Raw genomic sequence first — 15,073 nt, forward strand, 5'->3', positions numbered from 1 at the left:
GCCTGTAGATCCCATACCCTCTTGCCAAGCACTCTAGCGCCTTCGCGCCCAGACCCGGCCGGTGAGCTGTATGATTTGTCCACTCTTCTTCTTGGATCTAACAAAATCTTCCTCGTTGCGGAACACAAATACCCCCAGACCGGGGTGGAGTTCTGACTTTACTGCCCGAGCTATGGTTTGGGGAATGGCCGCCATCTGCTCTTGATATTGGGCCTCCTGGTTTCTCATCTGGGTCGCTAGCGTCGCCATTTGCTCTTGATACTGGGTCCTTTGGTTTTCCATTTGAGCCTCATGGTTTGCCGCTAGCGTCGCCACCTGCTCTTGATGCTGGGTCCTTTGGTTTTCCATTTGAGCCTCATGGTTTGCCGCAAGTGCCGCCATCTGCTCTTGATGCCGGGACTCTTGGGCTTCCATTTGAGTCCCGTGGTCTGCAGCTAGCGTCGCCATCTGCTCTTGATGTCGTGCCTCCTGGTTTCCTGTCTGGGCGGCGAGCGCTGCCATCTGCTCTTGGTGCCGGGACTCTTGGGCTTCCATTTGAGTCCCGTGGTTTGCAGCTAGCGTCGCCACCTGCTCTTGATGTTGCATTTCCTTGTTTCTCATTTGAGTCTCATGGTTCTCCATCTGCCCTTGGACTGCATTTTGTAGGGCTGCGACGGTATTGTTTATCCCCCGGATCAATGCTCTTGTTTCTAAGTTAGAATCTCTTGTCTCCCGGTTGGATTCCCGAGTTTCCCGTAGGTCCTGGCCCAGATCATATGGAATTTTCTTGTTTTGAGTAGAAGAAGAGCGTCCTTTCATGCTTCCAGCTCTTGCCTTGCCCTTGGCAAATGGTCTGGGCCGTGATGGACCTTCCCCCGGGTCGCTTTCAGATGCCTCTTTGGGTTTGAGAGAGTCTCGGTGGCCATCGTTCGAGAAAGGAGGGCCATTCACCTTCTAGCCGGATCCAGGACCATATCGTCAGCAGGAACGGAGATTGAATTATTCCAGTTACCATGACCATCTTCCTAGATAGGAGACTCGACATTACCTACTTTCGCGCGCCTATCTGGTTGACATGGACTTGCCCTAGTTCCCACATGGGCTTGAGACGGATCTCCCGTAGTTGAGGATTGATTTCCAATGCTGTGATGGCTAACCGGGAGTCTGCCAAGATTTGTAGGACGGGCTTGCCCTGGTATTGGGCTCACAGCCTTGATGGAGGTACTCATGGTAGGTTGCGCGTAGCTGGGAACGCTCCGCGGCCGAGTTGTCGCGGTGTCAGCCATAGTGTGATGACAGGAGGCCTGGTTATGGACAAAGAGAGATTATGAAGGACTAGGCAAGAAGGAGTTGATATGAATGACAAGTCCATGCCTAAAATCTACTCTGATATCTACTCAACCCACCCGAAATTTCCCACGAAGATATGATTTGTCGATGAAGGAGCCTAGCTATGTCCGGTTGAAGTACGAAATGATCTTTCCGGTGCGGCCTCCTATTACCATCATCAGAGGCGTGCTTCATGTTCTTAAATGTCCCATGACCCGCAAATAGATCCGCCAATGGAGGATTTACTATTTACAACGCCCCGGCAGGTGAACATCTCAGCGGGGATGGACACAAATCATGTGTGAATGCAAGGTGAAGACTTTAGCACAGAGCAGGTTCAAAGGGATCTCCGATCGACAGTTTCTATAAACCTATCAACAAGTCGGCGATGATGTCTTGTTCTTTGCTCTGGGTGGGGGGCCGTACGTGGACGCCGGTGATTAACAGACATAAAACTAGTGGGTTCAAAGAGGACAGGGGCTCGCCGTGGCTAGATACCTATAGGTTCATAGCCGTCCTTGGAGTTCCTTTCGCAGCCAGTCAGCCCGGGTCTCGACAGCCTTCCTGTGGAGGTTGTCCTTTGTGCTCGGATCATGGGTTCGTCTCTAAGCCCGATAAAGGGAGACGATCCTCCAATCACGCAAGGCTTAACATCACCCACCATGTCTGCCTAGAATGGCACGCAGCATGTCGCAATGGACTAATGTAGTGTTGGGCATTAAAACGTGCAAAGCGCGGGGTAAGGGTGACTTTGCAAGCTCCTTCACATAGGCCGAGCGATCGGGGAGTGGTTGCCTCACCTTAGTTTAACTGATTTCTCCGCTCGCTTAAAGACTAACGCAACATGGAAGAACGCTCGATGCAGACGGCTGATACGACGGCGTGATGAAAAAATGCCGAGTTTCGACCACTTCCACGACGGCGATCCTGCATAGTGAGAGCATAGTGAGCTTTGTGCCGCCAGGCCGTCAGGGGAGCTCAAAATTCAACAACAATTTCGGCAAGGCGAGCTCGGCGATGCAAACCGCTCTCAAAAATATAAACATTCCAATGCGCTCGAATCTGTTGGCGGCATGGGTTCTCCCTACCGATTTCATTCTCCTACCATGAAAGGATTCCATTGCTTGCGTAGGCACCGCCGTGCCTTGTGAGCGCGAACGCTTCCCGCCTCCCCTCTAAGGCTGTTTGTTAGACACAGCCTAGGAGGAGACCAGTCACGAGTTGCACGAGCGCGACTCACCACACTCATTGGACACATGGAAGGATCCACAGGAGAACAAGGCTGGGTCACGTGATACGCTCTGCTGGCTCTGCTGGCATTGTTGGCCCTGTTTACAGAGCGCACAGAGCGCAAGCATTATATATACACCTTCATTACCCTAGACAGTTTACACTCTCTCCGTAGCCAGCTCATATTAGCTATTGAACCATACCGTTCTTAGTAACGACGACTGTTCATACCTTGCGTCCCTTACTCCCAGCTCATTCTATCAAGGATCTGTTACTGAGGAGCCTAACTTAGTTGGGCGATACGGCAGCAGCTCTAACACTGTTCTACCGTTGAACCTCCCTATATGCAAATACCTTCTCATCCTCGGGTCGAGCATCTCACTGTTTTAGAGATATTATTTAGACAACCTCATGAGTGATGTAATATCGAGCAGGACAGCGAATGATGACTTTGCTGGGATATTTATATACTGAGATACCCACTAATAGTGTAACATATCACAAGAGTCTGGAAACCGTTAGGGATTTCTTGGCAACTAGGTAGGGTCTAGCGATAAGTGCATATATTGTAACAAGGCAAAGTGGCTGTGCTGGGATGGTATGGGGGGGGTAGCAGGAAGGAGAGTTGTCTAGTCACATGTCGATTCAAAATGGGCTAAGGGGGAGTGCTGAACTGTTCACAGTGCTGGCAGTGTGCCATTCTGTACAGATTTGACAGAGTATTCCATGTTTTTGATGTTGTCTACCTATTCCTGAGTGTTTTATCAGCCTTTTCCTACTTCTTAACACCGTCGCCGAGCTAGGCGTTCGCTGCCCTAGCCGCTGCCTCTCCGGGGGTGGTGGTGGTGGTGTTGCTCTGTCAGTGTCAACTAGAAACGCGTTCTCGATTCCCGACCTATTGGATCGGCCCCCGTGCGTTGTTGTACATGCATGCCGAACCTTGAAGTGCTCTGTTACACTATAAGATTGGTCTATAAACTTACTATATTTCTTGAAGAGAGATACATGCAAGTGAGCGAAAGTATTTAAATGAGAGTATGGGACCGAAATTAGGGCTAAGCTGAAGTGAAGGGGAGAGGTGAGGAGGTGAGTACTGTGGCCGGTAGCTTAAGGAGGGACCTTTGCAAGACCAAGTCGAAATTTCAGCCCGGTTCCATAACACGTAAATCTCAACCTCCTCAAGTTGTTTGCAGTATTTCTGTGGAGGTGACGCTCTGTGGGTCGCGGCTCGATAAGACAGGCAGCGCCGAGCCCACTAAAGCTATATCCATTTCGCTATGGAAGGCTCACGCCATTTTGTCTTGACATTTTTGCCGGTTTCTGGTCAATTAAATTCATTCACACTCTAGATTGGGTTAGGCACGTCACCTTGCGGACGAAGGGTTCAGACGGCAGAGTGACGGCCCAAAGGGGCCCCGAGCCCGAATTGGCTCCAATCGCCCCTTGTCGCTCAGTAGTCTCTCCGATTCAGACAGAATTGAGCCCCTCTGAATACTGAGGCATAGACTTCAAGTTTCGGCAGTGTTTAATTGCTGTTCGTCGGGAATACGTGCAAATCGGAATGTTATAGGCGCAAGTGTGAGCCAGGTTGAGTTCCTTACTCTACGACATACCGATTCGAACGGACCTTGTCGCACTGCCAGGGTTAAAGTCGCATAATTCAAGGTAGGCATCTGTCGTATCTCGGGAACGTGGTACGAGAACAGGAACGAATCGCCTCAATGGCGAGGAATGGCTGTAATAGCTCAAGGTGTTGTGTCTATCTAGTGGGCTGTCTCTGCAGGAGTGAGTCTGCAAGATGAAAGAAGAAGAGGGGGAAGAGAACTAAGAACATAGGTTGTGCCAAGCCGTGCTCCTTCCGTCATATGAGAATCATATCATGTGACAGCATCAGAGTAGGGGTAGGAATCTACTAGGTTCCCTGAGGCTTGTCTGAGAGAGATGCCTTCTGAGAAGCACGTGCCGCCGACTTCTAGGGGGCCTGATTTGGCCCCGGTGCGCTGCTTAGGGAGTGCTCAGGGAGCGCTCGGTGATGTTCAGCTAAGGGCTCCGTTAAAGCTCTGGTCAAAGCGGCCTTCGCTCACCCTCTAGGATCAAACCGTTTATGGCAAATAGGTTTTCGTTCTCGAGTAATCTGGGTAGTCCGGCTGTGCCTGGGTGTTTGGTGTAAGCCAATCTCGGCCGCCCATATACTTCGGCCGAACTGATCCATTTCATTTTGTTGGCTGATAGCATCCAACTACTTCAGTTCGGGCTAATCAAAGTTGCCTTGACAGGAGGAGCATTGAATACACATATCTACGGAGTATATATGTTAACCATATCCCAACGAGCTTGACGCAAACCATAGACGTCTTGGAGCCTGGGACTAAGAACTAGCACAATGGCAATTCTATCAGAAATCCTCCGCTTCGTTCTACCGCCCACCAAAGCCGAAATGACAGAGTTTCTCAAGCTCCGGCAACACGTTTCACGTTGCTGCGGCATCCACGACCAATACTTCGGATACATCACCCCAGTCAAGTCCTCGGCCTTGCCGGTCAAAGAGAATGAGATGTGTTGGGTCATTCGTTGGTTTTCCCCAACTTTCTATCACACCCCTGCATGGGGCATTCAATCACAAATGAGGATGAGGTCGCTGATACTGTTCGCGATGGCCCCAGAATGGCCGCATGGCTCCTCCAGCCTCAGCCAAGATGCAAAGCTAACAGCCCAGCTGAAGAAGCTCACATCAAGGCCCACCACCGATCAGACAACAAGAGGAGCGACGTCTCTTCTCTTCCGATTCGAAGAATCCCAAGTCCCAGAGTTGAAGAAGGCACTGGAAGCTCCTGTTTGTGAGTTTGTAAGTCCAAAAACTCTTCCGTCTCTATACATGCATCTATCATAATCTATCTCTGCTGGTTTCCTTTTGTTGTTTTCATATCACTAGCCCCGGCCCTTTCCCCTTGCAAACCGCAAATACCCTAAGACGAGAGAGAGAGAGAAAGAGAGACACAGAGAAAATTTATGGAACATCCATGAATCCCAGAAACGAAAGAAAGAAAGATAAAACCAAAATATGTAAAGCACGCAAGACAACGCAAAAAGCACAGACAGACACGCAGAAGAAACAAACGCATGGTGTATATATGTGAGGAGGAAAACGAAAAATGAGAGAGAAAAAACTAACAGCAACAAACTCGAAAAAGGCAATCATAAACCTCACGCCGAACCACCCATCCAGAACAGCAGACTCTCCCTTCACCAAGTCCATGCACAAGACGTACACGGACTGCTACCACTATCCGGGCTTCACGGGCGGGAACTGGTCGTACGCGGTGAACACGAATGACACGAGCGGCGTGGCTCTGGCTCCCGACGACGGTATTGATGGTGCTGGCGGTGCTGCTGCTACGACTGACAAAGGGGATCATCAATGGAAGGGAGACGAAGAAGAAGAAGAAGAAGTTCCAGAACCCGAGCGGCGACTCGCGTGCTACTACTTGGGATGGGATACGATTGAGGTTAGTGACTCAGTGTCGTCACCGTCGAGCGTTCCAGCTGATGATAACAAATGCAGCACCATCAAGAATTTTCCAAAACCCCCCTGTTCTTCGAAGAGATCAATAAACTTGCGCCGTACTTCGGGCCCGGGACAGGAGCGTGGTATGTCATGTTTGAGAGGCACACCAATTCTCTGGAGTCGGGACCGTGATAGGTCGCAATTGCAGACTAGGTAGCCTTTGCTCGTTGATTTCGTGTTTCGTTAAGATTGGAGGATCTCTGCTGAATTTCAATGAGTACAATGCAATGTGTCTCTGCTTCCAGCCCCCCACAACCACATGTATCCTACGCGGCCGAGACTCTCGCGTCTTCTAACAATCCAACGGTCTTTGCAAAGGAATGTTCACAAGACTGAAAGCCAAAGGCATTGCTTTCCAAGCCTCCAATAATGCTTGGATTTCAAAACCGCCAACGATCCAATTTTGCTTTGCTGATTCATAAACCAGCGTCCTTAAGACTACGCTCAATGCCCTTCTTGCGCTGAGTATCAACCACCAACAAGCTCCGCTCTTTCAGGACAGCTTCGAGGGTATCAACAACTTTGTAAAAACTGCTTGCCGCTCCCTTCTCCTGTGTAAACTTGATAATACTCAAATTGGCTTTTCGGCCATGCTCAAGGACCGAATACAGATAGGCATGGAAATGAACGGGCTTGAGTTGGAGATCTGTTCATGAGTCAATCAGTTTGCATCAAATCAAACAACACACGGATTACTCACAGTTTGATACATCAACGCGCCCTCTCACAACGTCACCGCCTCCCCGTCGTTCCGACACCACATCTCTCAATCCATACTTGCGCCAATCTTTCAAAATCTTGATAAGCTCTTTCTTCGCTTTTCCTTTGCTGATTTGAAGACAAATCACCCGGGTTGCGGGTTTGATGTGGAAGAATTTGGCGAACCAATTCTGGCTAATTTCAATAGGAGCAACTGCAGCTGCTGCAATCGCAGCATCGACACTCGTCGCTGGAGGATAAGATTTCCGGGCTACAACTCCAGCACCTGCGCTGACCTCTTGATTTGGCTCATTCGATTCCGTGCCGTCCGATAGGTCTCGCACAATGCGATGCTCAGTCGTGGTTGCGGAGACGTCGTCCTTGGGCTTGGTTGTTCTGGCAAACATCTTCTGGAACCATTTTCTCTTCTTCTCCATGTGTATTTCAATGTCACCCGACTGTGGTTCGCTGCCTTTGACCGTAGAAAGCGTCGAAGAATTGCCGGATTCGCTTGGCTGGACAATTTGGGAGGTATTGGAATACATATCTTGCGCGATCTCTTCTGTAGACTTGCTAGCATCTAGCGGATCTTGAGGACCAGATCCACGTTTTCCAAGCCAGGACCATTTGCGTGCGGCATTGGACGACGTTGGAAAAGCCTTCTTCTTTGGCGACCCCGGATTCTCGTCGATTGTGTCAAGTTCTCGTTTTTCATAGAGGCGTGCGTCGTACCCTGCACGCTCATACGATTCGATTGGACCACCTCTTAGTGAATTTATCGGCACAGCTTTGCTCTTTTTCACTCGGAGAGGCTCAATTCGAGCGAATGGTGACGTTGGATCTGGAGTAACGAGGCGAATTGTGGTGTCCTTTTGTGCCTGAGGGGTTTTGAACCTTACGGGATCCGATGCTGCTCTAGAGCTATCCTCTCTGTTGCGTTTCAGCTCTTCCATTGTGTCGGCTGGTGATATAGTACGATAATACCTGCTCGACCCAGCGCCATGAGTTGGATCAGAGGCCGCTCGCTTATCACACATTCTCTGCTTATCCAACTCAACATCAACGCGCTTATCAACAGCAGCTAGCATGTCAGCAAGAACATTTGCATCAGCATCACCCCAGGTCTCAATGATCTTCTGCCGACGTTCTATCAATTCCTGAAGTACTGGAGTTGCAGGAAGCGGTCGATCGCGAAGGCTCTCCGGTACTTTGTAAGCATGCGCTGCCATAGATGTTGCAGATGAATCCAGCGGGGGAGCTGGGCTCACTTCGCTGACCGTAGACACTGACGATCGATTGAAAGCTTCTTCACAGATCTTGCCAAGTTCAGCACTGACCTTGCGCGTTTCGTCTTTCCAGTAATAGCTGGCCACACGCGGCTTCTTCACGTCAATCTCAGAGCTGGATTTGCGAGGACGATAGGCTTGAGAAGGTGTCGGTAGACTCGGATTGCTCTGCGTCTCAGATCTTCCGTTTGTGGTACTGCGGGTGCCAGGACGGTCTGCAAGATGAACATCCGGGATCAATGCTCGAGCACGGGGGTTAGCGGTACCGGAGGAATTCTGCCGCCGGTGTTGGAAACTGACTTGTCGCTTGTAGCTCATCGACTTTCGGATACCAGGAAGACGCCTCGTGCTGGACAGGGAGCTTTTTGATGTTGCTGTCGAGTACGAGGCACGCTTCTTCTGGATGAGTTTCTCGAGCTCTTCTGACGTGAAACTTGGGAGAGCGGGCACATCCGGCCTCAATCTATCCACAGCTTTATGCCTCACGCTGCCAGTAGAGCCCACAGACCGACCCCCTGGAGTGGCTGGACGGTGGCGAACGACGACTGTGGGAGGCTCGAGAGTGTCTCCAGCGATTGGGGTTCTGGAAGCTCGATAAGGATCGTAGCTGCTCTGCGTAACTTTGCTTGCAGCAGTGCCAGGATTCTTGTAATATCCTTCTCGCCTATTGTTGTCATCGCTGACAATGGAGAACTGAGAAGTTCGTCGATTGTGTCCACGGCCATTGGGGCCACGCTTGGGCTTCGGGATCGGTTTGCTGACATGATGATAGTCACTGGCAGAATAATGAAGGGGGTCGCCTGGGTAGTTCTCAAGCTGGTCATCTCGAAATTTAACCAGTGCCCAATAGAAGAGTTTCTCATGGTTTGGTTCTTCGCTCATGAGTTGTTTGACCAGCTCTTCTGGTTTTTTGCCATGCCATAGTGTCGACAGGTTTCTCAAAATTTCCGTGTCGATTTCTGAACGCCTAGTAACGCGTTTGCCTTGCGCCTCGATACTCAGGGGTGGAGCTGCACCGATGAGAGGTTCGGGTGCTACCAGGCTTGCATGATACTTTTCATACTTCTTGAGAAGCGGATGGGCCCAGATCTGTTCCATGGTAATTCGTTTCTCCGGTCGCTTCTGTAGGATACGTTGGATAAGATCTGAGGCTTCCATGCTCAGAGTTGGAGGCAGGTAGTACTCTCCTTTCTTGACCAAGCGTAACGTGTTGGGCAACGTTCCGCCATCAAAAGGTAAGAAACCGTTGAGCATTGCAAACAAGATGATCCCTGTGCTCCAGATGTCAGCTTTGTCGCCGCGGTATTGGTTGCCTTGTATGATCTCAGGTGCCGCATAATGTGGACTACCGCATGAAGTGTTCAGCCATGTACCGTCGGGCTGCAGAGCTGCCATGCCGAAGTCCGCCAACTTGATATTCCGGCGGCTGTCGAGGAGGATGTTCTCCGGCTTGAGGTCACGGTGACAGATGTTGAAACGATGGCAATACGACAGACCAGCAATGATCTGACGAAAGAGTCGGACTGCTTCCTCCTCTGGTAGAGCTCCATTGCCCGAAACGTAGTCGAATAGCTCACCACCTGCGACATATTCGAGGACCAAGTAAAGCTCGCCACGGTTCTCCCAGATGTCGTAGAGGTTGATGATGTTTGGGTGTTCAATCAACTTCATGATAACGACTTCACGTTCGATACCGAATGGCATTGTTCGAGGGCCCGTGGCGATCATCAAAGCAGTGTCTGCATCGTCCATACAAGCCATACTCGCACTCTGGACAAGAGCGGCTGACTTCTTAGAGACGATTTTGACTGCCGCTGTCTGTCCAGTCACTGCATGTTTTGCCAGGCGAACTCTCCCAGTGGCTCCCTTCCCCAAGGTCTTTCCTAGTTGCCATGGCCCAACATGAGTCTTTCGTTTTCCCTTTATCGTAGCAGATGTTGCCGACGCCGTCGAGACTTGCGAGTCCCTCTTGCTCTCTGCGGCAATGTCACCTGCTACAGTGGAAAGTCGCTTGTTTTCGATGGCAGGGTCTTTGCCCACAGGTTTATCACGCACGGATAGATTGCCTTCAGGTTTGAGCGATTCGTGGTGGGGCAGACGGGGTGATGAGCTCGCGGGGGCTTGAGCGCGACTGTAGGGCAAAATCGGCGTAGGCGGTGCTCTGGGTTGAATTTCAGCTAGGGCACTTCTCTTGGTAGCTAACCTCTCTGTCTTGGATGGGAGAGGAGCGGGTCCGCAAGGTCGGTCGGACGACCTGAAGGAGGTCGGCATCATACGCGCCCTGCTGTTAACAATCTCAAGCCCGCGACGCTAGATTCTCCATCAAACGCGCCTGGAAAGGAGTTAGCCACAAGCAGAAAGCGCCCGAATTGACAACATACGTTTCTCGCCGCGTGGGTGTTGTCCGTATGCAGAGCGCAACAACAACTGAGCTGATGGAAGAAGAAGGTTGGATCACATACAACCACTCGATGTCAACATGTCAACAAAGACTGAATTGCATTTTGCACATGGGTCGAATTCTGCCAGTCCTGTGATCTGAAAGCCGCGTCCTGGATACTGCACGACCTCAACCACAATTCCTCCTTGTTCCGTTCTCTTGACGTCCGCAACTATGCTCGTCTTCCTTCTTCGCCTGGTGTGCAGTATGTTTGTTTTGGCCAGGGCCAGGTGACTGTTGATGTCAGTCTTGATATATGATTGGGTCAGGCTGAGGAATGTTGGCGCACTGAGCGCACTGGGCAATGTGAAATGTTCTAGGTGAGTCCAAAAAGCGAACCAAGTTGCAAGTACCAAAATGGGGGAGGAAGCATCCAAAAAAGAACGACTTGAGGAGCCAACAAGATCTTGATGGGACGAATGAGTTGCTTGCTCCAGCTGCAGAGAACTGAACGAATCATTCTGCAACAGCGGCAGGCGATGATGTGGGTTGGGCGGTGCATCGCATTCCGTCGATAGCAACTGCCGACAACACCTCTCGAGGGTCTTTTGTCAATTTAGGCGGCATTCTTTGTTAATCTCGATACCAAGAGCAACCAGCCGTATGAACATGACAACGGGCAGGGACTACGGAGCACTCATCTGAAGGTCTTTGACAGCCATCAACGGAATGCCTGCTTTTCACAGCATCATTTCACCCCGGGACGACACTCGTCAAACCTGGATATAGCTCAACATGATGTCCGCTGGCTTGTGCATTATGAGTGTTGGTGTGATCACCCTGTTGGATGTCAATGCCTGTCAACATAGGTACACACAGGTATCATAATTGAAGCCACAAGCCATGGTACTCCAGACACTGAAAGTAGAGTTTATATTTGGGGTCGTCTTTGATCATTGGTGTTCGTGGGCCTCTGAAAGTTCGCCAACCAGGGGCTACTTGTCCAAGTGCCAAAGGTGGGGTGATGAAGCCCTCGCCCCTCACTACCTAGCTACTTACTGTAGCTGTGCAGGTGGGGAGCCCCCCAGGAGACACGAAGCTTACCCTGACAGCTCCTAGTCAGGCCCGGAAACCGTCTCGCCGAGCCCAGAGATCGAATCCCAGCCACTCACAGTATCGAGCTTGAGCTCCCCTGCTGCATCCATCTTACGACGCCTCCTCAATGCTCCTCCTGCCGCGCAACACCTATTTGCTTCTGCATGTCATAGACTTTGGTCGATCCGGAGTGAGCAGGATATCGTTTTCGCTGCTGCCTGTTTGAACGATCTCGACCTCCTTCGATTCCCATTGTTTCCTCTTTCCATTCTCTCTTCAGCGTTTCAGAATTACCGCCCTCATCTGTCTCTACCTCAGTCCACCATGAGATGCGTCGCTATCCTCTCGACGGCAGCTATTGCCTCTGCCTTCGTGATCCCAGATCAAGCTACTTTCGAGACTTTGTCCATTGAGAATCAGGAGATCGACTACCCTTCAGAGCACCCTTTCTGGAACAAGTTGCACAAGGCCGAAAGCTTCTGGGAAGATCTTGAAGAGGAGTTCATACAGGCTGCTGAGGACGCCAAACACGCATTTGCTGAGACCGTCGATTTGGCGCATGACACCGCCGTCCGCTATGGCGAAGACTTCCAGGACGCCTTTGCTGGTGAGGCTTGGTTAGACACTGCAGAATACGATTTGGACCTATTCGAAGAGCCTCCTCATCACGGCCCACCGCATCACCCACCTCACCATGGCCCTCCGGGCAAGAAGCCTCATCACCCGCACCATCCTCACCATCCTCACCACCCTCCGAATCAGACCATCTGGGAAATGATCTCAAAGAGCAAATATACGACGAAGCTAGCCGGGGCCGTCAAGGAATTCCCGGATCTCGTCGAGCTGCTGAATGGCACCAAGGCGAACCACACCATCTTTGCTCCGACTGATCGAGCATTCGAGAAAATCCCCAAGCATGCCCCGAAGCCACCCAAGGAGTTTTTGGAGAAGCTTCTGACATACCATATTTCGCCTGAATTCTATCCTGCGCCTCGTATCCTGGTCAGCCGAACCATTCCAACCGCTCTCGAAGCCAAATTTATTGGAAAGGTACCACAACGGCTTTCCACCCAGCTCTCCCTGAGAGGACTGACTATCAACTTCTACTCTCGCGTCGTTGCTGTGGATATCCTTGCAACAAACGGAGTGATTCATGGCATCGACAGCATTCTCCTTCCTCCACCGAAGTTTGTGGATATCGTCTCGGCCCTGCCAGGCGAATTTAGCACTCTCAACCTCGCTTTGGAGAAGACTGGCCTGTATTCCGCTTTCAATGACACATCAAGCCACAGTGGAGGCACCATCTTCGCACCCTCCAACTTTGCCTTTAAGCGGCTTGGCCCGAGGGTCAATGCCTTCCTATTCAGCAAGTTCGGGCTAAAGTATCTCAAGGCTCTAATCCTGTACCATGCTGGTGACAACATTACTCTCTATTCGGACGCCATCTACAAACTCGACACGGATTCGCGCCCACCACCTCACCACAAGGTGCCCAAGGGATTCATCCACGTCGACCTTCCAACGGGCCTCGATAGCAAGAGCCTGAGCATCGACATTGCTCGATTTGGTCGACTCATCACTATGAAGGTCAACGGTTTCACTCGAGTTGCTGTCCTTGATGGTATTGCAGCCGATGGCGTCATGCACGTTATTCCCAACGTCCTCATACCGCCCAAAACCCCTGGTGGACTCGCAGTCGCTGAAGACGATATGGATCTGGAAGAGTTCAAAGCAAGGCTGGCACCGTTTGTAGAGCCAGAAGACGGTGAATGGGTCGAGGAAGACCCCGAACTATAATGATGCGAGCCGTCGAGTGTTGAAGGTTAGAGAAAGGTCCTCAGAAGCTTGCCAAATTACGTGTATAGGTGTTGGGCGGATATTATCCAATTGGGCCGCGGATGGGCCAAGCTTGATGACTTACGATTATCATTGGGATCTATAACATGAAACGATTATGGAATCTCAGAATAGCAACTCAATGCAAGCGTCGAGTCGAAGTTGTCCGGGAAATCTCATCCTAGCCTGTAGCCTCTTGCGGTCACCTCACCAATGAGCCTCCGTAATCTTGGCCGTGACACTGTCATCATCAACGTCTACGCCGTCGACAAACCACCTCCCTTCGATCCCCTCGTCTGGTACGGCGACCCCATCCCCATTCTTCCCCAATAAGATATCATTGCCACTCATCTGTCTCTTCCTCATTTTCCCAGTTTCCCGATCAAAAGTCCAATCCTCCAATCCGTAGCACCTCTTCCACTTCATGCCATCATGTTTGTCCTGATATTCGTACCAGAACTGCACGGCAATCTTGTCGTCCGTGAAGGCGAACAGCTCTTTTCGGAGCCGGTAGGATGCCTCCTTTTCCCACTTCTTGGTAAGCAGGTCGATGATTTGAGGGGTGCCGCGGATGAAGGAGGTGCGGTTGCGCCAGATGCAGTCGCTTGTGTACCCGTTGGAGACCTGTGCCGGGTTGCGAGAATTCCACATGTTCTGGGCGAATTTGACCTTTTCATGCGCAGTCTTCAGTGTAAACGGAGGTCGGAGGGCGGCCATTTTGGTGCTACTAGGAGGGAGTATATGTGTGTGTGCCCTTGTTAGTTCTAAGGGGACTAGTCCTAAGAAAGTGTTGTTTTCAGGGAAGAAAGAGAGCAGCACAAGGGTGAGCGCGATCCTGCTTCTGGAGGGAACTTTTGGTGAGATGCTGGGAAAGAACTACAGTCTAAGAGAGCAACACTCGACGATAGAAGCCCCTAATATACGTTGCAGAATCAGCAGCAAGAGATCATCAGACGACATCTCCGGGTCGCACAATGTCGTCCCACTCTCCCCCGGAGCCTATTCATTCAACCCACCTTTAGTAATGTCAAAGATTCGAGCGGGCGTCGTCCTTCGCGTTCAGCCTTGTCGGGGTCATCCAACAAGGAGCCGGACTTGACGGAATTCATCGAGGACCCCAATAGCAGCAAGACAACGTCCCACTCAATGCTGGAGGAGGCGATTGAGACCTTCCAAGAGCAGCAAGGACCGTCCATCCGGCTTGCCGTAACGACCCTTGTGGAGTACATGAGCCTTAAACCATTTGGCAAAAGTATGTTTTCCCGATCCGGTCAGTCAGATCTATTAAGCGGCGCCAACTGACGGAAAACCGGCGAGACCAGAGTCCTGACCTGGTCTAGCTTGCCTGCTTGCAACGCAAGTTCGTTGCCACGTACCCCCAGAGTGGCCCATCTAACAATGCTCGCTGGCCTCCGAGGTCTGGGGATGGAGGAAAAGCAGCATGGGAAAGAAAATGCAGCGGCAAGTTTCTTTCGCTAGACCTTGCTGACGAACACCACGGGATTGGTGGTAGGAAAGACAGAAGCCCCCCCGGACTGGGAGATCAAAATGCCCGGTAATGAAGAAGCCGACGTTCTACAGAGCACGGAGGTGAATTCCGCTCGCGAGAATTTGTCAGGACTTCGGAAAATAGTAATTCCCCTGAAAATGCACCTTTGCCTGTTGTGGACCATC

The 15,073-nt window shown here is 51.1% G+C and overlaps 5 protein-coding genes across 5 annotated transcripts; 2 read left to right on the forward strand and 3 right to left on the reverse strand.

The window, feature by feature from the left end:
• Positions 1-33: 33 nt before the first annotated feature.
• On the reverse strand, positions 34-1,265 carry Z519_09896 (uncharacterized protein; the record flags this gene model as incomplete). The annotated part of the gene is made up of 2 exons (XM_016767616.1): positions 34-933; positions 1,032-1,265. 2 exons carry the CDS (start codon positions 1,263-1,265, stop codon positions 34-36), a joined length of 1,134 nt encoding a protein of 377 aa, XP_016616408.1.
• Positions 1,266-4,921: 3,656 nt separating this feature from the next.
• On the forward strand, positions 4,922-6,235 carry Z519_09897 (uncharacterized protein; the record flags this gene model as incomplete). The annotated part of the gene is made up of 3 exons (XM_016767617.1): positions 4,922-5,383; positions 5,730-6,044; positions 6,101-6,235. The coding sequence occupies 3 exons, from the start codon at positions 4,922-4,924 to the stop codon at positions 6,233-6,235; spliced, it is 912 nt and encodes a 303-aa protein (XP_016616409.1).
• A 284-nt stretch (positions 6,236-6,519) lies between these two features.
• On the reverse strand, positions 6,520-10,359 carry Z519_09898 (uncharacterized protein; the record flags this gene model as incomplete). The annotated part of the gene is made up of 2 exons (XM_016767618.1): positions 6,520-6,749; positions 6,804-10,359. 2 exons carry the CDS (start codon positions 10,357-10,359, stop codon positions 6,520-6,522), a joined length of 3,786 nt encoding a protein of 1,261 aa, XP_016616410.1.
• A 1,528-nt stretch (positions 10,360-11,887) lies between these two features.
• Z519_09899 (uncharacterized protein) lies at positions 11,888-13,360 on the forward strand (the record flags this gene model as incomplete). Its single annotated transcript, XM_016767619.1, has 1 exon — positions 11,888-13,360. One exon carries the CDS (start codon positions 11,888-11,890, stop codon positions 13,358-13,360), a length of 1,473 nt encoding a protein of 490 aa, XP_016616411.1.
• A 246-nt stretch (positions 13,361-13,606) lies between these two features.
• On the reverse strand, positions 13,607-14,116 carry Z519_09900 (uncharacterized protein; the record flags this gene model as incomplete). The annotated part of the gene is made up of 1 exon (XM_016767620.1): positions 13,607-14,116. One exon carries the CDS (start codon positions 14,114-14,116, stop codon positions 13,607-13,609), a length of 510 nt encoding a protein of 169 aa, XP_016616412.1.
• Positions 14,117-15,073: the final 957 nt, after the last annotated feature.

This window comes from Cladophialophora bantiana (assembly GCF_000835475.1).
Source record: "Cladophialophora bantiana CBS 173.52 unplaced genomic scaffold supercont1.16, whole genome shotgun sequence".
Classification (NCBI taxonomy): domain Eukaryota; kingdom Fungi; phylum Ascomycota; class Eurotiomycetes; order Chaetothyriales; family Herpotrichiellaceae; genus Cladophialophora; species Cladophialophora bantiana.